Below are 24,530 nucleotides of genomic sequence, written 5' to 3'. Positions count from 1 at the left end.
GCAACTACAGATGTTGCTTAGAGCCCTTCTGCAGTGGTGGGCAGTTTTTGATATCTCAATGTAACGTGCAAGACAACTCTACAGCCTGTGTGTGTGAAATGCCCTGAAGATCGTCTGGAGATGCTGCAGAGCTACAGAGTATTTTCATAAAATCTGCGGCTCTGTCTCCTCTCAATTCTCTATCTCCAGGTTTTGAGTCCCAGATATTCCTGTGATGGTGAGGAGAGCCAATGCAGGTACTGGTTGAGGAAAGCATTGAGCCTTCTGTTTAAATCTATCTTTTGTCATGGAAGAATGAAAGGGGTCTATCTCCTGGGTGATAGCATCCCAAATCCTGATCTTAAAAGCAGTCGTAGAATCATAGAATGGTTCTAGTTCCATTTTAAATGTCAGTCATCAGTCACAGTTGTCATAACCATGATTCTTCTGAGGAAGGATGGAGACAGTGGCTTGAAATGAAGACTGTGCTTCAATTTCTCCTTTGGCTAGAGGGCAAGAAATTTCAGGTCAAAATGAAGAATTTCTTAGGTACCTAGGTAACAGGAGGAGAGTCATCTCGCAAGGTCAAACCTTCTAGAAGTTTTCTACAGCAGTGAGGGTAGCAGTAAGGAGCAAGTAGGTATTTTCTTTTCACCAACTGCTCCTGGACCCTAACCAGCCCTGAAAGAGGTGCAAAAGTCCATAGTGGTTTGGATTTCTGCATTCTGCCTCTTTTCTCTTATACAATCTGTGTGCATAATGTAGAATCTGTTCTTCTGAGTTTCCAACTTTTACAGCTTTGAAATTCTCAGCCATAATGTTACATTAAAGGAGATTTGAATTCAGGTTCCTCTATTTTTCTCAGCTTCTTTTTTTTAAGTCATGGAACGCTTAAGTCTTCAAGAAAAATTGCCCTTGACAGCTTTAACTGCGTTGTTTCACATCTCCCCATGTAGACATTAGCAAAAAGTATTTCTAAAGCATGAAAAATCTATTTTCTTTCTTATAGAGCTCCAAATCTGATGGATTTTTTTTTTTTTTAATTTGTCCCCCAAAATTGCAATATTGGGCTGACATCAAGTGTTATGGTTTTGTTGTAGTTCCTGACACATCCCTTCATTCTCCCCCTCTGCCCCAAAGTTGGTGCCAATCCTTCAGAGGACAAAAAAAAAAAGTGTTTTTTTCCCCCCCTTCTTACAGGGGCAGAATTTGAGCAAATGTATTTTGCCTGTCTTTAGGAAATACTGAGATGTGAAAAATGTTCACTCTGTATTGTCTGTATCTTCCAAAGCTTTATTTCCTTGGCAGGCACAGAACTGGTAACTGGCTGCTTTGGAAGATGAGTTTTCTGGCTTGACTGACCAACCAGAGCTCTGAACTGGGGGTTCAGATCCCTCTTTCACCTGTACTCTTGCCCTCAGGTCTTGGCTGTATCCCAGGGTTAAGTCCATGGAGTGTGGCTATTGTAGCCTCTTGCTTCCTGGAGGAAATGTCTGTCCTCTGTTCTACTGCATATCATGGAAGCTGTTGCTAATGTCTCGTGTAGACCAGCTTGCTGTTAGCATACCTGTGTGTCTGCGCTCCACAGGAAGAACATAAGTTGTTTTAGTGCCCTTACATGGAGGAGAATGTTATATCTGACTGGCTCAATGTGGTGGAGACGACACGAACCATTCTGAGCCCAGTTTCTGCAAATAACTAATGAGCCAGATGTAACGAAAAATCTGCTTGATCAAGTCCTTCAAAGGAGATTAACATCAGGGCTCCAGGATGTTTGGCATGAGCAAGAAACTGCTCTGCACAAGAACAAAGAAAGTGTGTTTTCAGAGGAACACATTCAAATAATTTTGTTCAACTACTTACTGATAACAACAGAAATAACAATAATAAACTATGTAGCTATAGCACGAGGATGATGTAGTGATGATGAAACATATTCACATGAGGAATACAGAATAAAATTTTAAATAAATATGATACATATTATTAAAATAAAGAGTAAAGATGAGTTCAGAAGAATACCAGTAGGAAAAGGAGCTTCTAGGGCAGAGTTTGACCTTACCACAGCTGAGCCACTGAATTTCAAAGTAGGTCTGGGCATCTGCAGGTAGGAACTGCTGCATAAACATGGGTTCAAGGTCAGAAGAGTGCAGTCAATTGGACAGACCACATTTTTATTACCTTAATATATAAGATAATCAGATCATTTAATCTTTGTTGAATCTATAGTAATGTAAAAAATATGTAAATTTTGTAGTTAGCACTCAAATTATTGCTTCTGACCTTTTGTCTGTGGAGAGCCCTGACTTGTCCTTGTCTCTTACCTCCAGCACTTTCCAATCCTATGTGCCCTGCTCAGCCTGAATGACCTAAATTGCTTGTGATAGTTACTCATAAAACTAGCACAATTTTTTACTTTATTCTTTCTGTGATGATTCTCATATTTCACTTTCCATACTATTTATTTATAAATACCCCACCTAGACATATTTAAAGAATTATGATTAAATAATGGGTTTATACTAATGATATTACAGTATTTCAAGGTTAGGGGGGGAAATCTAAGCACTGGACTTTGAGACCTGCAGTGACCATCACAGAAAAATTTGTGCTTTTGGCCCCTTTTCCTTCTGTGCCTACAATTGTCAGCTGGCAAACTGCAACAGTACTTATTTCCCTGGGCTGTTGTGAGGAATGGAATAAGCCGGTCTAAGGTACTTGGATTTGTTGATAACTCATGGCAGGAGTAGAAGGTACATCCTTTGCTTTCATGGTAACATCTGTAAAAGTCCAGCTTTTGGACTGGTTCTCTTGGAGAAGGATGTTTTCTCAAAGCAGTATTGTTCAAAACTGAGTAATATTGTCTCAGATAATTGCCATCACGAATTAATCTCTCTGCAGATGTGTGAGTTGGCATCAAAGCCGGGAGAAAAGTGAAGAGGGTCCGATTCCCTTCCCTGCTCTGAATGCCAGGCCAGTGACCAGATGGCACTGCTACCATTGTGGTTTCTCCAGCACCCATCTCCTGCTGTCATGTTGAAGGCAGGGCTCTGTGTTTTAGGGAGCACAACAGGCATGGCACCTAGTTCCTTGCTGCTGTTCTTCTGAGTTTAGCAGTGTGCATTTTCATATGAACAAACAAATTTCTAGGTTGTAGACATGAGGCTAAAAAGGAATTCAACAGGTTATCTAATCCATCTTCAGTTCCTGGGAAGAGAGTGATCTATTGTTCAATGCCAATTATTTGAATTGCTAATTGGAATCTGAGGAAGATCAGTAATATTCATATGTGTATGTGTACATATGTGAGGCAGGGGAGAGAGGGAGAGAGGACGTATGTGTGAGAGAGGAGTGAGAATTCATGACTAGAGTCTGGAGTCTGAAATGGAAGAACAGCAAGCAGCCTGAATTTTCTTGAAAAAACAGCTTTATGGGAGCTTTTTACTCTCTTTTCAGAAATGGCTTTGACACATAGCTTAGTTTCTTTTATGGAACCAGTCAGTCTTGCCTTCAGTCCTCATGAAAACCCTCACCTGCCCTGGCAGTTTATAACACCTCAAAGGGCTGCATTGTCTTACATTTTATTTTATTTTATTATTTTTTAATTTTATTTGTTTTATTTTTTATTCTATTTTTTTTTCCTTTTTTTTTTTTTTTTTTTTTTTTTCTTCTCATTGAGAGCTGTGCTGTGCAGGTAGTGTACCCACACTTGGAGTTCAAGTAATTTCTTCTTTTCACATCCCCACATCAGAAGCTTTAAATGGCTCTTCAGCAGGTATGTAACTCCACAGAGTTAAATTGCTGCACAAAATCTGCTGGTTTGCAGATGGTATCAGGAGATAATTGGAACAAGAGCAGAGCCAGCAAAGTAACTGTGGCCTTTTTTCATTTTCTTTTTGAACTTAGGTAGAGATGTGCTCATAGCAGCTTTAAAAGAAGGATGGAGAAGGGGAAAAAAAAAAAAAAAAGAAATTAAATTTCCCAAGGCTTTGGTGGAGTCTTCTTAGGAAAGGGGAAGAACTGGGAGATATGATCCAGCATAGGCTGCTGAATCAATAAAAATAAATTATGAGTTCTTGCTATCACCTCTTATAATGTATGATAGGGGACTCTTGAATCCTATCACTACCTGCCAGGAGAGATTGTATTTATATTTAACTGAGTTATACAGAGATGAAGCTCAGGCTTCTGTTATTTTAAGCAATCTAGATGTTTTTTTCTGCTGGGAATGTGTGTTTATGTGCAGCTAGGCCATCATGAAGACCTGGGAAAAATTCTGTGGAGTACAACTGTGCCTTGACAGGGGGGAGGATCAGATAACCTGGGGTGTCTTTTGTGTGTCTTGACTTCTCTGGCTAGTGCTACTCACAAGCTGCTGATAGTATTGGTGTGTTCACCCTCCCCTCCACTCTGTTGATTCCTAATGATCTGGAATGTTACTGAAATGTCTCCTCTGTTTTATTGCTGTCCTGGAAAACGGGACTAGTTCACCACAGCTTTCCCAAACACTCTCCCAATGCTGTGTGGCTAATAATACTTAGCTTTTATGGATTGATTTGCCCTATCCCTGCCAAAAAGGAAAAAGACTTAATGATCTGACCTGGTAGCTATGCTTAGAGCTCTACTGCAGCCCTTGGGACAGAATCTAGCAGCTCTTTAAGGGCTGAAAACCTTGCTGGAGGCCTCTCTTCTATTTATTTAGGAAGGAGGTGTCAAGAATGTGGTAGTAATGTTTTTATCTGTCTATGTGTTAAAGGTAAGCAGGTAGGTATGGAGCAGATATATTTGCTGAAACTGAGGCAGGATTTACCAATTTTTTTTTCCTTATTTCCTTGGAAAAAATATTACATGACAGATATTTTTTAGTTTTTAATGCCTAGTGGAGATGGAGGAGCAATGTGGCTGACTTGCAGATGCTATACAGCTCAGGGCTATGAATACCCCTCATTTGGGTGAGAATTGGTATCTGTGGTTTGAAAGGAAGAGAATCTGACTTCTTTTCACATTTTATTGTTAAACATTGTAGTCAGATTTCTCTTCTGTGTCCTGGAGGCTTTGGTGCTGGTCACAACCATGTAATGGACTTGTATGTGCAAAGGCATCTCTGAATGTATCTGAAGTTGCAGCCCCTGTACCAAAATGTTTCAAACCAACACCATGAGAGACTTTGTCAGGTTCAATTCAAATCCTTTCTAGATTTCTGTGAGCCCAGAAGGGCTCACATCAACAATTGTCATTGTTGATTACAATGGGTGCTTTTCCTCTGACAGGTTGGGCTTGCCCTTGAACTGCCAAAGCAGAGAACCAACCTACAAGAGGTCCTGCTGGTATTCACGCAGGAGGAGGGAGCTGGGGTCTCCATAGCTGGCTCTTTCTGCAAAGCACTGTAGTGGATTTATGTTTTTTCCTTCTCAGATTCCGTTAATTCACTGCAAGCCCTGTAAATGGGGATTTCAAACTGCTTCTTACATCCCAAGGGCTCCTTTGTGAAGATAATGTGGTCTGTCTCCAGTGTCCCAGGGGAATCCATGGGAAGACTTCTAGTGCTCTGGCTCCTACTTATTCTACTGCCTGATTTGCATTGAAAGGCAGGAGGACAGGGGATATAAAGACCATACCGTGGCAGTTTTCATATTGGAAAGTGAGAAGCAACACAGGCAAAGGATTAAAGGGAAGTATCTCTCTCTTTGTTACTGGTTCTTATTTTGAGGACAAATTTGACAGTCTCAGCTGTTTGGAGATCACAAGTTCACTGGAACATTTTTTGCTTTTCTGTGTGATCTTCAGACTTTTTCAACTTCAGAGGGTTGTTTTGCCAGCACTGCCTGAAGCCACCCATAGATAGTTCTTATCTCTCTAGAGATTTAAAAAAAAAAAAAAGAAAAAAAAAAAAGTCCTTTGCTGCTGCTTAAGTGGTATCACTTTGCTCTCAAAAAAGTGTTGCTCTGGCTTCTGGTGGGCAGGATTTGGCCTGTGTTTGCTGTTAGTACTTCTGTTGTTCTTGTATCCTAGGATGTTCTATACCTTAACTGCTAGTATCTGGAGATCTGTTTTCTTCAGCTGTGTCCACCAGGCAGGGGAAAAGAAGGTGGCTTGATATTTAAGGTGTATGTTCCTTTTTTGCTAATTGTTCTTTTACTGTGGGTGAATTTGGATTGGTGCATTATCTACCAGGTGATGCTTTTTTAGCTTAAATTAACTAAATGTATTGAAGTGGATTATTTCAGCTGTTAAATTCCTGGATGGAGACTCCTTTTCAGAATAGAGTGGTCTTTAATTTGATTTTTCTGATGTATTTGCAAAGTGGATTGAACTAAACTCTTAAAAGTTGATTTGGATTTTCCTTCCTAAGTGTTCCTTTGTAGAGAAATACTCTCTGCCTCTGGTTCTTCATTAGTAAAACAAAGATGACATTACTTGCCTCGTTTCACAGTGGTGATGCTTGCAGAGCCTGTTAAAACTTGTGGTATTTAAATTTCTCACCTGGAAGCTTTGTAATAATGCTATGGGCTTCTCTCAAGTAGAGATGGCACTCTTGGGTATTAGCAACTGCACTTAGACCTCCAGGGCAAACAAGGGTGGTGTTGTTGTGTGGTGTGATCACACACACACAGGCATACATTTTTGAGGGTGTATTTGTGTGAAGTGATTTTGGTAGGACTGGGGCTATGTAGTGACTGAGAAACACTGTACCTGGATCTACAAAAATACTTGTACCGGAATGGAGTTAATTTTCTACTTAATAGCTTGTGTCATGCTGTGTTTTGAATTTTTGGGTAAGCCAGTGTTGAGAACATACCCCTGTTTTGGGTATAGCTGAACCCTGCTTGTGCAGTGTCATGGTTGTCTGTTTCTCATTCTGCCTATCCTAGGAGCAGGCCAGAGGCAATCAAGACCTTGGGAGGGGGCACAGCTAGACCTAAATTAGCCAAGGAGATATTCTGTTCTATATAATATCCTTAGCAATAATCACTGTGGAGTAGTCTTTCTGAAGCAGCCATCTTTCAGTGATTGCCTTTGCACTGCTTGGATCTTTGGTTGTTTTTTTTCCTCTTGCACTTATTAAACTGTTTTTGTCTGGAATTACAAGTTTTCCTCACATTTACTCCTCTGGTTCTCTCCCTCATCCCCTTTGAGCAGAGAGAAAGTAAGTGTCTGGGTAGGTATTTAGTTGCTGGCTGGGGTCAACCCATCACTAATGTATGTTGAACATTTGAATGACCCACTTCCCATCTCCTGAGCATTTATGTGGGAAAAATTAGGCTGATATTGGTGGCTTTTGCCCAAGTTAGCTTTGAATGCAAAGATTATAAGAAAAACCGCTGTATGCAGCAAATTTGTCACCCTGAATAAATCCACTAATTTGCTGAGCAGTTAATCTTTAATTATGAATTTTGTGCCTTAACCCCTCACCCCCCAAAAAACCCACCCCAAACCAAAACACTAAACCAGAAATGAAACAGCTAGGGACCTCCACAGAGCAGTGCTGCTGGCTTTTTAGGTCCCAGAGCATTTTAATGCAATTTGCCTTCAGCTGTGAGCAGTTTTCTGATAGTTGTTCCCAGTAGCCTATGGTTGTTCCCATTTTAACTTGTTGGGTGCTGTTGCTCTCATATGATTGAGGAAAGGCAGATGAAAATTGCAGACAAGTTTCCCATGTGTGGGGGCAAAAAAAAGGTTGTCAACATCATGGAAACAGGTCTGTAGGCAGAAAAGGGATACCCCAGCATGCCAGAACAAATGTGCTGAGAACTCTCATTTGTCACAGGTGAATCTGCCTGCAATCTGTGTTACACCGTGTGCTGCCCAGAGCTCATCCCTTTGCTCATTATTAATTACAATTTCTAAATACGCAGACAGGGCTACTGATGAGCTGTGTTCATCTCTGTGCTGATATAGCAGGATCACTTAGAGAGGAGATGAATCTCATGAAGTGAATCAGTTCTGGCTTTTCAGATGTCTTCCTGAAATGATCATTTGTTCTCTCTGGTTGCTGTGCTCCTCTCTCTCCTGTCTCTAAGGTGAGGAACATGACTGCCTTTGATGAGGCACGTTTTAGTTGTCCTGAAGTTTGTTGTCAACCTGCTGAAGGAACTGCAGTGCTTTTACACTCTAATTTGTGGGAAACAGAGTTATATATTCCACTGTGAGGTATATGCAAAGCACTTTGCCACTTTCAAATTGGCAAAATCTGGAGGAGAGCTTAATGAACAAAAGTAATTTTCCTTCATAGTAAAATTTTATGGGCATGAAAATTGTTATGCCACTGAATACTCTGAAGAGCTTCTGAGAACTTTTGTGATTTATGAGCTCAGGGATTCCCAATAATTGTCTGAATAATAGGGATCCCTTCAGGGATGTTTTTTCAACATGGAATAAAACCTGCACTACTGTTTCTAGTTTTATTTATTCTTCTTTCATGCCAGCCAAGTTGTGTCAAGACTCAGGGCTGCTGGACTGGGAAGTCTTGGAGACCTGCTGACTTCATATTAAAGAAGCAGTCATTAAATTTAGATTTAGTGGTTGAGTGTTCTGTACAGTGAGATGGTGGGATTTCTCAGTGCCAGAGGCTCTTAATTAATGAGTGGAGAGGTTGACGCTCCAGGGGACAGAGTCACCCTCCAGGATGACCTGGACAGACTGGAGGAATGGGCTAGCAGGAACCTAAAGTTCAATGGGGAGAAGTGTAAGGTTGCACTTCTGGGAACACATAACACAGAAGTGCAGTTCAGACTGGGATCCACCTGGCTGGAGAACAACCCTGAGGAAAGGGACCTGGGGGTCTTGGTGGATAACAGGCTCAACATGAGTGCACAGTGTGCTGCAGCAGCAAAGAAACCAACAGGATGCTGGGCTGCATCAACCAGGGCATCACCAGCAGAGATCAAGAATTCATCATCCTGCTCTACTTGGCGCTTATCAGACCACACCTGGAGTATTGCATTAAGTTTTGCTCCCTGCTCTACAAAAAGGATGCAGACAGGCTGGAAAGGATCCAGAGAAGGGCCACAAGGATGATCAAAGGACTGGAGGACCTGCCATAAGAGGAGAGGCTGAGAAAACTAGGTTTGTTCAGCCTTGAGAAGAGAAGGCTTAGGGGAGACTTCATTACCATGTTCCAGTACTTAAAGGGTGGCTACAAAGAATATTTAGACTCCCTATTTACAAGGAGTCACGTGGAAAAAGACAAGGGATAATGAGCACAAGTTTCTCCTGGGGAGATTCCAACTGGACACAAGAAGTAAATTTTTTGCCATGAGGACAGTCAAAAACATTGGGATAGTCTCCCAAGGGAAGTGGTAGATTCCCCCACATTGGACAGTTTCAAGTCTTAGCTTGACGAGGTGCTGAGCCATCTCATATAAACTATAGCAGTACTTACAGAGGTTGGACCAGATGATCCTTTAGGTCCCTTCCAACCTGGCATTCTATGATTCTATGACTCTAATATGCATTGCAGTATAAGCCATGAAAGATGAATAATTGACAGGACTTGGCATTTTTGTGATGCAAGCTTTCCAGCAGGGTATTCAGCAGACAGTAGTTTCTGCAAAACAAAACCATATGGATTGTGGAGAGAGGCATGTATGTAAAATAAAGCACAGAAGAAAATTCTTACAGGACTAGACTGTCGTTTGTTTCCAAAGGAAAAATAGCTTCTCTGATTATCCTTTCTCCATCTCTACTTCTGTCTAGAAAACCAAAACAGTTTATTGAATTTTTCAGGTCATTTAGTTTTGTGTAAACTCAGCTTGAAATTGCATTTTCCAGAGGGTTTGTATTGCCTTAAGGGAGTTGTAATTCAGCCCGATATGTTTTCCCCCTCTGTTTTGAAGGCTGATTCTCCCTTTTTGCCATGGTCAACCAACTGAGCTGCTTGGTGTCCTCAGGGACACCTGCCCCTGATGTCCTGGGAAGGGCAGTGGGGCTGTATGAAGCCTGGCCCATGGGGATGGGGAAATTTCACATCTCAGCTGTGTTCCTTGGAGTGAGCAGTATGACCCTGGAGAAAAATGCAGTTCAACATTCAGCTGACCAGAAATTAATTTGTGGGAGATTAGTTTTATGAACAGAAACAGTTTAGTTTGGTACTGTAAGGGTGTATAATTTTTATTAAAGAAAGCCTAAGTGTAAGCTTTTGCTTTTTGCATCAATATAACTTGGAACTTTTTTAAATTTTTCTTTCTTTTCCCCAGGGCAAGAAGTTTTCAACCTAGTTTAAGTTGAAGGGTGGACATTTTCTGTAGGGTCACAATTCTAGATTTTGGATTTTTTTGTTTTCAAATAGTACATTACATGTGAAATCTCCAAATTTCCATTGAATTCAGCTTTTAAAATGAAACTGTCAAGATGTTAATGCAAAATTACTCTGACACAGAAAAGCCAAGGTCATTTGTTAGTGTTGACAAAACCAAGCTAATTTTCTCCAACTAGCAGGTAGAAAATGGAATAAAATGTCTCAGCTTTAATCAATGATGGGTTCCTTTTTTTTTTTTTTGTGGTGTGTTGTTGTTTGTTTGTTTATTTTTAAATTATTTATATTTTTTATTTCTGTCAGAATTCAGTTTTGGAAAATATGTCCAATTTTCTGTACATTTTGTTTCACTGTTTTTCAACTTAAGCATTTAAATAACAGAATGTCTTAGAAAATGTGGTACTCATCCACATCTGCCCCTGATATGCCTGCTTCTAGTTTCTTCTTAGCACAGTTGGGGCAATGTGAAGTGGAGGTTTCAGAATAGCCTCTTGAAATGCTTTGAAGTTTCCTCTGCAATGGTGTGTTGAAAGCACCCCAAGAAAACAACTCAGGAACCAGCTGTGGCTTTCAGGCTTTGATTTGTGTCTTAACTGCATGTGACATTTCCTTAGTAGTTACATTTGCTCCACAGTCTCACGAGGCAGAGCTGTGGGGGAATGTGCTTTTGCAGTTTTTCTTGGTAAGGTTGTGTGTTCAGCCTCTCCCATCCTCTCTGGTTTTCAAGCTCTTAAACCATTGCAAGAGTCACATCTATTGAATCTGAAGTGTCTTGTCTCAAAAGCAAGTGGGGACAGTGCCTGGGGGTTTTTGGTACAAGAACGTTGCCTGGCCTAGGACTATGTTTTGAGTGATTTTAGGGGCAGCTTTCTGTAGGTGACTGTGCTGTGTATTACCACTGCCTCAGGCAGCTCCTGCTGTTTCCTGGGAGAGACCCTTTGTGAGATTTAACAGCAAAGGGATGCTCATGCTTTTGCTTTCTATGCATTAACAACAGGCAGACCTGGATTTTGTTAGTCATCCTGGGCGAAAATCCAGAAAAGCTGTAGTAAACAACATGGTTTTACTTTGAATTTATACCCAGGAGCTGAGTAGGATTCAACCCACTCCTGTAAAGCCGGTGTTAGCCTGCAGTTTGCAAGGTTCATAATAGATAAGTGACACTTTCAAATATATATAGCGCATAGGAGACCTGGGGAGAGGCACACATAGAGCTGGGAGAGTATGGATGCTGCTTTCAGTTGTAATTGTGACTGAAGGTAGAATTATTCTGTAGAAATTTGACCAGGCCATGGAGATTTTATTTAATAAGTTTAGGGCTGGATCTAGGATCCACTGAACTCAGCAGAAAGCCTGCTGTTCTCAATGTGATTAGGCTCTGAAACTGGAAAACTAACTTTGTGAAACTTCACTGTAGCTGTGAGCAGCAAGAAGGGTGTTGTGGCTGGCAGTCCAGGGCATGAGCTGTGGTGTGTGGTTTCATCAAAACTCTGTCCTGAGCCCCTGTGGGAATATAGGGAACATCCTAAAAATGTCACTCTTGTCATGTTTTAACGGGAAGCAGGCTGTACTGCTCCACTTGGTGTAAGGGGATACAAATCTTGGTTGCTGCAATTTGCAGCTGGCTTATCTCCCTCTGTATGGGAGGTGTGTGCAGGGTTTAAGTTGTGATAAAAGGATATTGTCCTTATTTCCCCACTGCACAGCATCGGTTTAGGCTGACATGGGCTTGCATATGCTGACTCAAATCTGCCTGGCAGGTTTCTTTTCACATCCTGCTGGAAGCAGCTTGGCTTTTATCTTCCTCGTAAAGGTCTCTGCGTGGGGAAATAAAGGGACAAAATGCAATTGGGGATGGGAAAAGTGAATCCAGTATAGAGAGAGAGATGCTCAGAGCATCTATTCTAAAGCCATTAAGTTGGGTGCTGACTGCATAGTCACGTACCAAGGTCCCTTACAATTTGAACAGGTCGCTTCCTGGTATTATGCTGACAGTAACTGACTGCTGCAGCCATTGTGATATTGATTAATCCTTTGGCATTTTTCTGCAAAGCTTTAAACTCCTCCACCAGCAGCCTTGCAGCTGGGAAACCCAAATAGAAGGTGTAGCTAGTCCCTCTGCTGTAGGAGGAGGAAGAGGGAAGATGAGGCTTTCGTAGTAGAAAATATCCTTGTTGCACAGGAAAACATTAATGAACCCAACCCTTTGGCTCACATTTCTCATTTGGACCCAACTTTTAGCCAAACTGCAAAGTACCTGTTAACAAAACAAACCAAAAACCTCCAAGTGTTTGCTAAAAATTTCCTTTGATGCTTTCATAGCCCAAGCAGATGCAAGGGAAACTAACCTGTTCTTGAACCCTGCAAGGAGGAAACAGGGCTGAAATATTAAAATGAAGCAAAAAAAAAATGAAGAGGTGCCCCACACCTCTTCCTGGGGCTAGTCCCATAGTATCCAAAGGAATGAACTATGTGACATTAGTATGCTAAAAAAACAAAGAGCAGATGCTCAGATGCCCTTAACTTCCACTGAGGAACTTTTATTATTTCTGCAGAAGTTCCCATCCCAGATGGGCCTGGGAGCTTTGCACAGAGGCTCACAGGTTATTGGATTGCATAGCTGCCTTTCTGGGAATGGGTGGCATTGGACAATGTAGCTGATAACCCGTGAAATCTGAGCACCAAGGATATCAGAGTGAAGTTGTATTTCCTACATTCCAAAATGTACTGCTTAACTCCCCCCTCCTCCTACCTCAGTTTTGCAAGGGCATGACATGGGAGTGTTCATGGCTTGGCAGAGTTAGTTGGCGGGTCCTGAAGGCTCTGACTCTCCTCGAGCACTAAAGATTCAGCTGAAGTTTTGTCTTACTCAGTGTCTAAGCTGACTCTCATGCTCTGTGTCCCCCGATTTTACCATTGCAGAAAGGTGATAGTGTGTGGAAATTCCCATGTTCCTGCGGTCAGTGACAGCAGACAGGGAACAACAAAGCTCATTCTGGGCAAAATGTCCTGTTTTGCTGGATGGGGATCTTCATAAACAAACTTTCCAGTTCTTTCCATGGCAACTCACCAGTCTGTGGTAGCACTCCAAGAAAAAGGAAAAAATGACTGTTCTTTCTGATGGGGCTGTTGAGTGAACAAGGGCACATCTGATTCCATCCCTGACCTTGAGTAACCATAGCTGTAGAGAAGGCAGCTCACAATGTTTGATTAATTCCTGTTGGCATGTTTTATTTCAAAGCAAAACATTTTGAGGTTAAAATAAATGTTACTGGTTACATGATGCATTAAGCTAATTAGTTTTTTTTTTTTTAAACTTACTTGATCCTGTAATACCACAACTTTAACAGATAAATGCTAATCTCCCCTTTGGGTGATTTCAGATGCCTTGTATATGGTTGTTACACAGTCTAAAGGAAAACTTTTTTTTTTTTTTCTCTTTCTTTTCCCTTTCTCTTCCTCCCTCCCTTCCCCCTCTTTAGGTGATTCTCATTCTGACAAAGCTTTACGACTTTAACTTGGGGAGTGTGACCGAGAGCTCACTGTGGAGGTAAGTGGATTATAGAAATCACAGTAACTGTCCTGGAGGGGTTGTGCTGTGTCTGTTGTGAAACTGGGGGCTGAGCAAGGGGAGAAATGGGAAGGAATCTGAGGTAACTGGAGTTGTCTTTTGGAAAAGGAACACATGATTAAGAATACATTGCTTTAATGAAGTGGGGTCTGCAAACAAAGGGGTTTCATTTCTCTGGCACATAGAGCAGCTTGGTTTCATTCTGGCTTTTGAGTGTCCTTAGACAAGTGTCTTCATTGGTGGGTTGGACTTGATGATCTTAAAGGTCTTTTCCAACCTTGATGAGTCTATGATTCTTTAGAGTCTCAGTTGTGAAGCTGGCAGTGAGAACAGTCTCTATAGATGGTATATGCTTGCTGGAACAGTGTTCGAGTTGATGTGCAATACAGTGTATTATATGATCTTAGCTGATTTTAACCGTGTTTCTCAGCCCTGTGAGCTAAGATGGTCATCCTGGCAGTGGATCTGTGTTGCCTTGGGCTGTAAGGACTGCAGATACTACAGTGAGGTGCTGGTGTCTTCACTATTGGTAGATTAAGGTGTGTCATGTATCTGCCACGCACCTACTCTGGAGTGCGAGATACATTGTCCTCATCTGGGAAAGCACACTGGACAGTGTGTGTTTTTAAGTATGTGTGTGTTTAAAAAACAAACCAAACCAAACCACACACACACAAAAACCCCACCTATTTTCCCCCTCCCCCCAAACCCAACCCTGTAAGCAGGTCAGTTCCTTGAAATCTGAAATGCCCAATAGTTTCAACCTACTGGTGATTACTCTTCCTCCTAACATCCCACCTAGGGCAGGAAAAGGATATGCTTTTCACAGGATTGTTATGAGGTGTTTTTTACCCTAGGGACAAAAATAGCAGGTTGTGATTGTCCAACTTGCTGAGAGTGTAGTTAGTGGAACTGTCAATACATTGTAGCCATTGCTACAATGAGCAATGGGTGTGAGCAGCTTCTTGAGAACTGGTCTCTTAAACTTTTTCTTCCTGGCTACTTTAAAAGCCCCTGTTTAGAGCAGACTTTGGGCATGTGCTGCAGATTTATTCCTGTTGATGTACTTAAGGGTTAATTGTTCAGTAGAGTTCTCAATTTGAACAGTACTTCCAAACCCTAATTGCACTGTACGATGATAATCTGAAAAAGTATAAATAACTGTGCAGCTAATAAGAGAGAACACAGTCATTTCCACTTACTCTAGTACTTTTCAAGGTATTAAAGCTTTAAAAAACTTTTGCCTCTTTACCTAACAAGTACAAATGGCACTTCCATTGTACTTCAAGTGTAATTGCCAAGCGATCTGCTCTGCATAAATAATGGAACAAGCAGGCAAATACTGTCCTAATACTGAACTCACAGCATAACCTGAGCTCTACAGAAAGATAATATCACCATGCCTTTTGGAATTTACCCAGAATGATGGAAATGTGTTTTACCACTGGTACAACTGAATGCATCCAGGACTTGGTCAGCTGTGGAAACCCACTGAATTGTGAGTGTATTCTCAGACACTTCTGCATCTTTTCTGCAGTGCAATAGGGGCCAGTGTGGGGCCCAGATTCTCAGACATGTGGAGATGTCAGAACCTCCTGGATTTTCTTCCAGGGTCTGGAAGGAGAGTTTGGGGTAAGAGCTGGCAGGTAGAACTCTTGGGCTCTAAACCATAGTTTCCCACCTGAAAAATTCAGTATTAAGCCATGTCGTACTTCAGAGGGGAGAGCTACAAATTTATTTGGAAAGGACATTCTAAAAATGCAAATAAATAGTAAGTGGAAGAAATAATATTTTCTCAGTATTTTCTGTTATATTTGCACATTAATGCCTCTGAATCTTTGTGTTATTTAAATTGGTACTTTTCAATATTTTCTTTTAATTTTTTGAGACCCTGAAAATTTCAAAAGTAGGACCTGTCCTGGCAGGGTGAATTTAAGCTTTCCAGCAATGCATTTGCTTTCCATACTTATTTTTGTAGACTCCTTTAAAGCCATCTTTGAGTCTCCAGAACATATGGGTTACAAACTGAATACAGTGATCAAATAATTATCAGGAGGTCATTTCCAGGAGGTTTTTGTTTTGTGGTTTGTTTGTTGTTTTTTTTTCCTCTTTTCTGGGAATACAATACATCCTTTCTGCTAACCAGGAGTCCTGCCCTTCAGAACCGTGGTGCTTCATGATAACTATTCTGAACTCTTGGCAATCACAGTTGCTTCCACAAGAGAGGAGTGGCAGTTCTTGAAAGGATGCTAAGATAAAGCAGAGTGCAATGCAATCTCCAAATATCATCTTGCCTCTGCCTGCTTCCTGCATCAAAAACTTCTTCTCAGTTCCCCCTGGGTTATAGCATGAGAGGCTTCTTTTAATGGAAAACTGAATTGCCATATAAGAGACATTTCTAATCCCTGCATCTAAATAGAAAGACAAGTAAATCAATAAGAAAACATCCTGAATGTAATTAAAAAAAAAGGGCGTGAGAGCAAGAGAAGCAGAGAGGAGAATTAAAAGTTACATTGGAAACTGCTCCTGTGTCAGGCTGATATGAGTTTAGACAGAGGAAATGCTAGTCAGCATTTAAATGCAGGAACACAGACATTGCTCTAATAAGCAAATCTATGCTTCTGGGGCCTAAAAAAAAATAATAAAAATCACAGCAAAGGCCTCCATTGCTACTGAAATAGCTAGCCTTGAAGCAGCTGAATTGAAGGAAAAGACACACACTCTGTCACACCCCTCCCCCTTGTGAGTGCTACATCTCTTCTGGATCACGAGAGATACCTGTCAGTTATGGTTTGGGTTTTTGTTTTTGCTCATCAAGTCGAGTATAGGTGATAATTTTCCTCCTATGAAAGGAAGCTGAGTTATTCTGGTTGTAGTTATGATGATTTGAGACATTGGAATTTGCAGGGAGAGGACTTTTTGTGTTATTTATAATAATAAACATACAAGGCATACTGTATATGCATAATGTGTAATATAACATGTAGTATGTACTTATATATTATTTAAATATTTAAGCTTTTCAGACATCTAAACTCTTCGTCAGTTCTCATTGCCTAGCAAAATATCTAACTGGGTAGCTGAGAATCCAGCTACATCCTGACTGCTTTTAAGTAAAACCTGGATAAAGGGTTGGACACAGGCTTTCTGTAGAATTCCACACCACCCCCCTGCCACACTCTGTCAGCAAAAGGGTAACAGTTCTTCCTGCCCACGATGACCTGTAAGCACACAGGAGTGACCTGTTGTGAAATGTGAACTCCCTCTGGAAAGAGTAGGGGCCAGGCTTCCTCACAAGAATTGCAGACCAAGAAGACATCTGTCGAACAGAGGAGAATGAGAGGGTTAGATATGCAAAATGCAGTGTCTAAAAAGCACCGTTCACAACCAAGAGTTGAAGGATTAGGGTTTGTGGTTTGTTTTGGCCTATTTTTCTGTTTAAAATATCAGGCAAATTTAATTAGGAGGAGGAGAGAAGGAAAAGTCTATTCAGTTGTTTATGTCTTTAAACATGTGTAACAATTCCAGATCTGACCATAGAAATTGTGATTTTGATAAATGAGTTTTGGGTTCAGATATATGTTGTGTTCAGATATATTATATGGGGAGTTCTGTAGGCTGTATGGTAGGCAGCAAGTCCTTTGGTTAATCTGGTTGGTGTCCAGTTATTTCCATCTTCTGTTGCGAGTGTCAATAAATGGGAGGAATCTACTAGACTCCTTTTCTTATTCTGTGGGCCTTTTAGATTTACCAAGTTTCACAAGCAAAGGAGGAGCCTTATGAATGTCTTCTTGGTGTTGCTAATCCAGTCTCCTGTTTAAACTTTACAGTTTTGAGTTGAGGTTACATGAATGTGACAATCTGGATAAGTATTTGAAGTCGTAGTTGTAATATTTAAAACATTTTCAACTCTTTCAGCCAGTGTGGGTTGAACAGTTATTTCTGGTAAGATAATGGGACTGAAAGTTTTTCCACTGGTGCCTTTTATAGTGTCCAGGAACTGTTATATTTATTTAGATTGCAATAGTTAAAAGACAGCCTCCATCCCAGGGGAACTTTCAATCTCATATGAAGACAAGGAGACAACTGGGTAACAGAGCATACAGGGGAAGTGCAGGTCAGCAGAGCTGTTTATGATCAGTGCCATGGCCATGACTGCAACACATCAGCTCATTAGGCAGTGGGGAGTAGTTCAGATTTTCTTCCAATGTGCAGGCTCTTGCATGTATCAGCTCTGAGTGCCTGCTACCATTTTACCCACCTTTGATGGATCCCCTGGTACTCCCCACCTCTGTGGTCCTAGCTAAATTGTTTGGTGGTACATAATACCAGCCCATGCATTAATCCATATTCAAATCATGACTGACTCTTTCTGCTTAAGAGGCTAAAAAGCCGATGAAGGAATTTTTGCATATATTCCTTCTTGTTTATTAACCAGGAAACTGTGTTCCACGGCAGTAGTCAAAAATTCCCAAGTCTTTTTTTACTTTTGTGGCTGCTGTGCCTGAAAGGATTGGTCTGTTTTCTTAGCCTCTGTACTGAATCTGAAAAAAAACAACTTTAGTTTTTTAGCAGAGATGGCAGCTGCAACTCCTAGCTTCGAGCTAGGGGAGTAAAACCTCTCAGCTTGGTTACAAGCTGCCTCATGTCTTGCATTGCTCTTTCATTCAGTTCTGCTTGAATTACCAAAGGGCTTTATGTTGTTTCTTTCTATGTCCTTGCCTCTTAAGCCTCCCACAGCCTCCAGAGACCATCAGCATGTTTCAGTGTACCTCTAGCATTTGTTTCCTTTGCAAAGTTTCACATCTCATTTCTGTGCCCTAGGTTCATGTGTTGCACATGGAGCTGGCTTCAGCTAGGGCTGCTCTGTGGGTGCAAAATGGTGAATGTGGTGCGAAATGCCGTGTCTCCCCTTTTGGGAATGGAGGCTCAGTCCCCTTGCTTCAAATGTAGCTACCTCTTAAGATAGGTGAGTAAGAAGGCAGAGATCAGGAGATTGAATAAGCCTCTCTCAGATTTCCATATCATCCTCTGTGAAACAAGGTAAACCTAAAACAGGTCATGGCACAGCCAGAGCTTCCTTAAAAGAGTTTCTGTCTCAGAGTTATTTAGACTGTGGTGCTGAGAATGGCAGCTTCGGTTTGTGCCACAACCTCTAGCTCAGTAGTGGTCAGGCTGCATGTGATTTGCAGTGTAGTTTTTCTGGAATTTGCTGTATGGAAATGCAATCTCCAGACAGCCACCGTGACCAGCTGATGTATCCCTGCACTATTGTCAGATTTGATTACATTTATTGTTTTTCACTTTTGTGCTGACAAGATACATGCTTTTTTCTGGAGGACTGTATTCAGGCATAAAATGGAGTTTTCAAAGTAGTAACACTTCCCGTTACTGCATCTTATTTGGCATTTTTTAACAACACTGCAAAGAGCAGGAATCCTGTGCTGATGAGGAGAAGGGTTTCTCATATCTGCAATTTGCCATTGGGGCATGGAGGAAAGGAGCCACCAGGTTATGCAAGCACAACCCTGACCTCTCCTGGGTTTGCAAACCAGGGTGCCCAAAAGTTCTCTTGCTCATGCTGACATACCAGGCTTGGAAGAGGCTCCTGACATCTGTATTTATCCAGCTGTGCTAGTGTTTCAGCAGGCATCAGAAAGTGGGTCCTAATGAATAAACAGAAGCAAGAAAGAAAGCTTTATGGGTGAAAATAGTTGCTAGGTATCAGGAAGGAAAAATTAAGTTAAAGTGTAGTTAATGTTCACAAAAAGCTATACATAAAATGGCTTTTTTAAAACTATTAAAAGCATTAAGGGGTTGGCTTATCTTTCTTTGTATTTGCTGCTTTAGGGGGTTATCTGTGACAAGAGTGTTAGAAGTTACTGGTGATCAGATGTTGATAACCATTAACCACCTTATCTCACTGTATAAGTGAAGCTATTTGAAATAACTAATAATAATCTGATTCAAAATGCTTTTTCTGGTTTGAAGTGATTAACTATCCTTCCAGTTGTGGCTTCCCAAAGACCTAAAAAATCTTTTGTTGTGGACTTCAGGAACTGTACATATGGTAATGTTTTAATTTGCATGGGCTGCGGACCTTGTTCTTCAATTCTTTAAGGATATGACTAACTTCTGGACAGAAGTTTGACTTTTATCCTCATACTGCTTTTCTGGCCCTATTATACCCCATAGTATTTTTTCACAAGAGAATAGAAAGGTTCACACCTCTGTTTTCTGACAGTTCCTTGCTTTAACAATCACTTTAATGTTGCCTCAGAGATGGAAGGGACCAAAGGGGGCAATGCAAAATTGTGTGAAATGTAGTAGTTTAGCAAATAAGATTCTAAAAGCCTCTGTCTGTGTTTTAGGGTGGTGTGTAGATTGAAATTCCACCTTTGCTTATTAAGATGCCTTAGTCATCTTGTTTCATGGAGCTCATTTGTCTTTAGTGAACCAGCCTTCTGGCTGGTCCATTTGTGTTGTCTATTAATTGCTCCATCAATGACCTTTCTGGGAGGGCGGGGATATCATCAGACAGTGGACCTTTTGGACTTATTAATTTTTTGTTTGCCAAGATGGCTCTGAGACTAATTGCCAAGACTTCCCAGAAGATATTAGTTTACAAATTTTAATGACACTTATGATTTATTAATGTGCTTCCTCTGCATCTGCTCATCCCTATTCCTTAGTGGAATTCCTGCTGAATCAGAGAGAATTATTAAAAATAGAACTACAGATTGTAATGGTGTTTTAGCCAGGCTGTTAATTAAAAACCTTTGCCCATATTCAGAGCGCTCTAGTCATGTCTGTGACTCTCTGCAGACAGAGGTACGTCTTGGCTTTGACTGCACTCTGCCCCACAAGCTCTATTTGGTGAGGGTGTTGCATGTTACTCCATGGTGGTGGCACAGAGGTTCATATTTAATGCGCACATAACTGTTGAATGTGCACTGTTCAACGTGTGCTACACATCTCCATCCTGTGCTTCGTCCACAGATCTTTTGCAGCTTGAAAGTGGGGCTGCTTTCCTGAAGTTGTTTGCCTCCAAACATTTGGCTGTGGGAGGACTGGTCTTGTAATTAATTATGGATACTGCAGATATGTTTGTGTGAGCAATGTGTTAATTAAATAGATCTAGAAAGGTCATGTTGTTGCACATCAATTTTGATCTTGTAGATAACTGGGTTATTGGGATGTCCCTGTAAATAAGTAAGCTTGGGAATTTTCTGATACATCTTGTTTTCTGGCTGGAGACAGGGAGGCAAGAAGAAAAGGCAATTTATTGAATTCCAAACTTTTTGATGGAGTTTTCTTAGGACAAAGGTGGAATTCCAGATAAAAGTGAGCTCTGTTTTGTTTTAATTTTCCATTTTTCAGGTAAGAACCCCAACCAGTCATCTCTCTTTTCATCTCTCCCTTGTGTGTCTTGAATTATTTATGCCCCACAGAAGAGCTCCAACAGGAGACACTGAAAAATCTCTCTGGGGAGACACTGATACTAATCTTATGCGCGGAAGATCCAAGTTCAAGCCCTTGCACTGAATAAGTATAAAGGGAAGTGCTTTTTTATTCTGCAAGTAATTAAATTGTATAACTCATTGCTACAGGATGTTGTGAGACAAAAATAATAAAAGCATAAATGGATTTCAAGGAGGGACTCTGAATTAATGGAAGATATTTCTGCTGGTGGCTGTTAAATGTGATAGTGTAGCTGTCACCTCTGGCTTACAGTAATTATTTTATGACATGACATTCAAGCAACAGCCAGATCTATAGATTTTGGATCAATGTTGCAGAAGCATCATCCTTTTTTTGTTTGGTTTGTTTTGTTTTCTGTTCTTCAGCAATGAGCTATTTATGCTGTAGGTGTTCCAGTAGAAGAGCTGGGATTGTGCTGGAGACTTGATACACCTCAGTAGTTGTTATGGGATTTGGAGATTTTGTAAGTCAAGGGAGCTCTGGAAGAGACCATGGGAAGAATAATTCTGAGAACATTTTGTCACAGATTAACAGGCAACACAAATTTTTGGTCTGGCCTATTGTGTCTGTCTTTAGTCAACCAAAGGCTTTGAGTCTTCTACATCATAGGTAGGTTCTCCATCCAGTGCCCAGTTGGTGGCTACCTTAGATTCTATCACATTATCTTAGTAAAGCTATTTTATTGGACTAAAAGTATTATTTGAAACTCTAGTTACTAAAAACAAAACAAAAAGAAAACTGCAAAAAAACCTCAAACCCAAAAAATCTAGCATGGAAAGTTAAACTTGTCCAGGTCTCTAGCCTTTCTGTTTCAGAAAACTTAATGGTGGAATGGGAAATTTAGAAAATTTAACGCTGAAAGATGTTTCTGCTGTTGATACAGTCATGAGAATCTCAGTGTGAGTTAATGAAATTTGTTGTGGAAAAACAGAGGTGTTTTAGGGAGCTGGAGTAATATGCTTGTCTCTGCTTTTGCAAGTTATGTATGCTATATTTGAAGTAGTTTTTCTCGCCTTGTTAATTCATTTATGTGATTATAAGCTCTTCAAGAAGCAGACATCCTATTTCAACAGAAATTAATTTTGGGCTCAGGTCATGTTTCCAGGCAGTTAGTCCTGGGGCTTTGGTGGAGAAGGTCAGAGGAAGCTTTGCCAAAAGTGAATGTATTTTTGAGGCATCACAGTCCTTATGAAGTCATCTTGTCAGGTAAAGTGTGTTTGTAGCACTTTGCCTACTTGTTTAGCAAAGTAGCAAGGCAGCAGTCATGAGGGAGTTGGTAGCCAAGAACTTGCTGTTGCAGATCCTGTGGGTGTTGTAACTATTGCTGCATCAGCAGAGCTGCTTCTGTTAACAGGAATTGGCTATTCCACCTCTTCTTTATCATTTGGAGCAGCAATTCCATTGCTCTCATTAGAGAGCTGCTCCTTTTGTTGAGTTATCTCATCTTACATTCTAATTAGATTTGGATACCAACTGCAAAACTTTTTGCAGGAAGCCACAGTTAAAGATTAATTTGTTTTGGCCTAACTAATGTCCTTTTATGATCCTTCTTTACTGTGCAGAGGAGTTTTGTTGGCACAGATTAAGTAGTGGATGCATTCAACATGGATATGTGCCAATATTAATGAAAATTACACATTAAATGAACTTATAAATATGCAAATAGATAATTGCAAAATAGGAACTTCCATAATAAATTATGTAAGAACTTTCATACTGGATGGGATCTAGCAGGACTTGGAAAGTCTGAAAAGAGATGGCCAGAGAAGAATTTGATAAAATATTACAAAAGTATGTGGTGTGGATAGGGTCTCTACTAAAGTAAGTGGGTGGAGCATCTCTCATATGAGGAAAGGCTCAAAGAGCTGGGACTGTTCAGCCTGGAGAAGGCACAGGTGAGGATCTCATCAGTGTGTGGAAACACCTGAAGGGATGGTGCAAAGAAAATGGAGTCAGGCTCTTTTCAGTGGTGCTCAGCGACAGGACAAGAGACAATGAATGGGCACAAACTGAAACTTGGGAGGTTCCCTCAATATCAGGAAACTTATTTTACTGTGCAGGTGATTGTGTGCTGGCACAGGTTGCCCAGGGAGGTTGTAGAGTCTCCATCCTTGGAGGTACTCAAAAGCCATATAGTCTGGTCCTGGGCCTAGTTGACCCTGCTTCAGCAGATGATCTCCAGAGCTCCCTTCCAACCTCAACCATCTGTGATTCTGTGAAGAATAAAGGAACATTGGACAAAGGTTCAGAACAAGTAGAATTTATTTCTTAGGACAATATGTCATTAATCTGAGGATCTCTTTGCTAGAGCATGTTTTGATAGGGGAATTTCACATGGGCTCAACTGGAGTCAAGGATAGAGTACATGCAAATACTTTATCTGTGGCTCAGAAAATCCCCTGACCTCTGATGAGTTAGATAGAGACAGGCACTGCCACTTACTCTCCTGGCAGTCTGTGCTGGAACAGGAGGCAGCAGCTTCTTGCACTGTGTGGTTTCTGTGTTGGTGCCACCTCATGGTTTGCTGCAGGATGTGGTTTCCCTATCCACAATAAACCTAGGCTTTATATCAGCTTACATGATTTGCTTCTCTTTGAGTGAGCTGTTCTTTTCCTTCCTCTTTCCCTCTTCCTCCTCCCTCGACTTTTCTTTCCAATTAGGCTTGGGACCAATTCATATAAATCTTTGGTGCTTTGTACAGTGGCTGGTAGAATTTAGTACTTTGGCTACATGGGTTGTGTCTGCTTATATTGGTGTTTTTATTATGTTGTATGTTCTTTCCCCCCCCCCAAAATGCACTGCCATTTTATGTAGGCCATAAATAATCTGAACAATGGAGAAACATTGTTAAAATCATGCAAAAAATCCTTCCATCTTTCTTTTAGACTGATCTATTTCTCTAATTATCCCTCTGGTACATTTGTTAGGCTTCTAATGAATTTAATAAGTGCCCAGTATCAATGGTCACTTCTCCAAATAATATTTACAAAGGGCTACATTCCCCTGAGCCTGGAAGGTAGCCTTTGATTTATTTACTTACCACATGTTGTTCATCTGTAAAATCTGTCAGCTTGTTCTTTTACAGTATATGCCTGAGCAAGTAAAAATGGAAACTCCTGTAAACCACTAGATTGTGGGTGGCTAGTGTGTAGGAGCGGTCTGCACACATGGAATGGGTTTCAGGGCCTGTTGTGGCAATAGGATAATCATAGAACTTCCATCAGCACCAGGGGATGCACAAGT

The 24,530-nt window shown here is 40.9% G+C and overlaps 1 protein-coding gene across 1 annotated transcript in view; it reads left to right on the top strand.

Moving 5' to 3' along the window:
* SORCS3 (sortilin related VPS10 domain containing receptor 3) overlaps window positions 1-24,530 on the top strand; it is a 279,339-nt gene that overhangs the window by 72,938 nt on the left and 181,871 nt on the right. Inside the window, exon 2 of the mRNA XM_051619113.1 lies at window positions 13,717-13,784. Within this exon, the coding sequence (XP_051475073.1) occupies window positions 13,717-13,784 (68 nt within the window). The remainder of the gene's footprint in view (window positions 1-13,716; window positions 13,785-24,530) is intronic.

The sequence above is a fragment of the Apus apus genome, chromosome 4 (assembly GCF_020740795.1).
Source record: "Apus apus isolate bApuApu2 chromosome 4, bApuApu2.pri.cur, whole genome shotgun sequence".
Taxonomy (NCBI): Eukaryota; Metazoa; Chordata; class Aves; order Apodiformes; family Apodidae; genus Apus; species Apus apus.
This window is presented reverse-complemented; position numbering and strand designations above follow the sequence as displayed.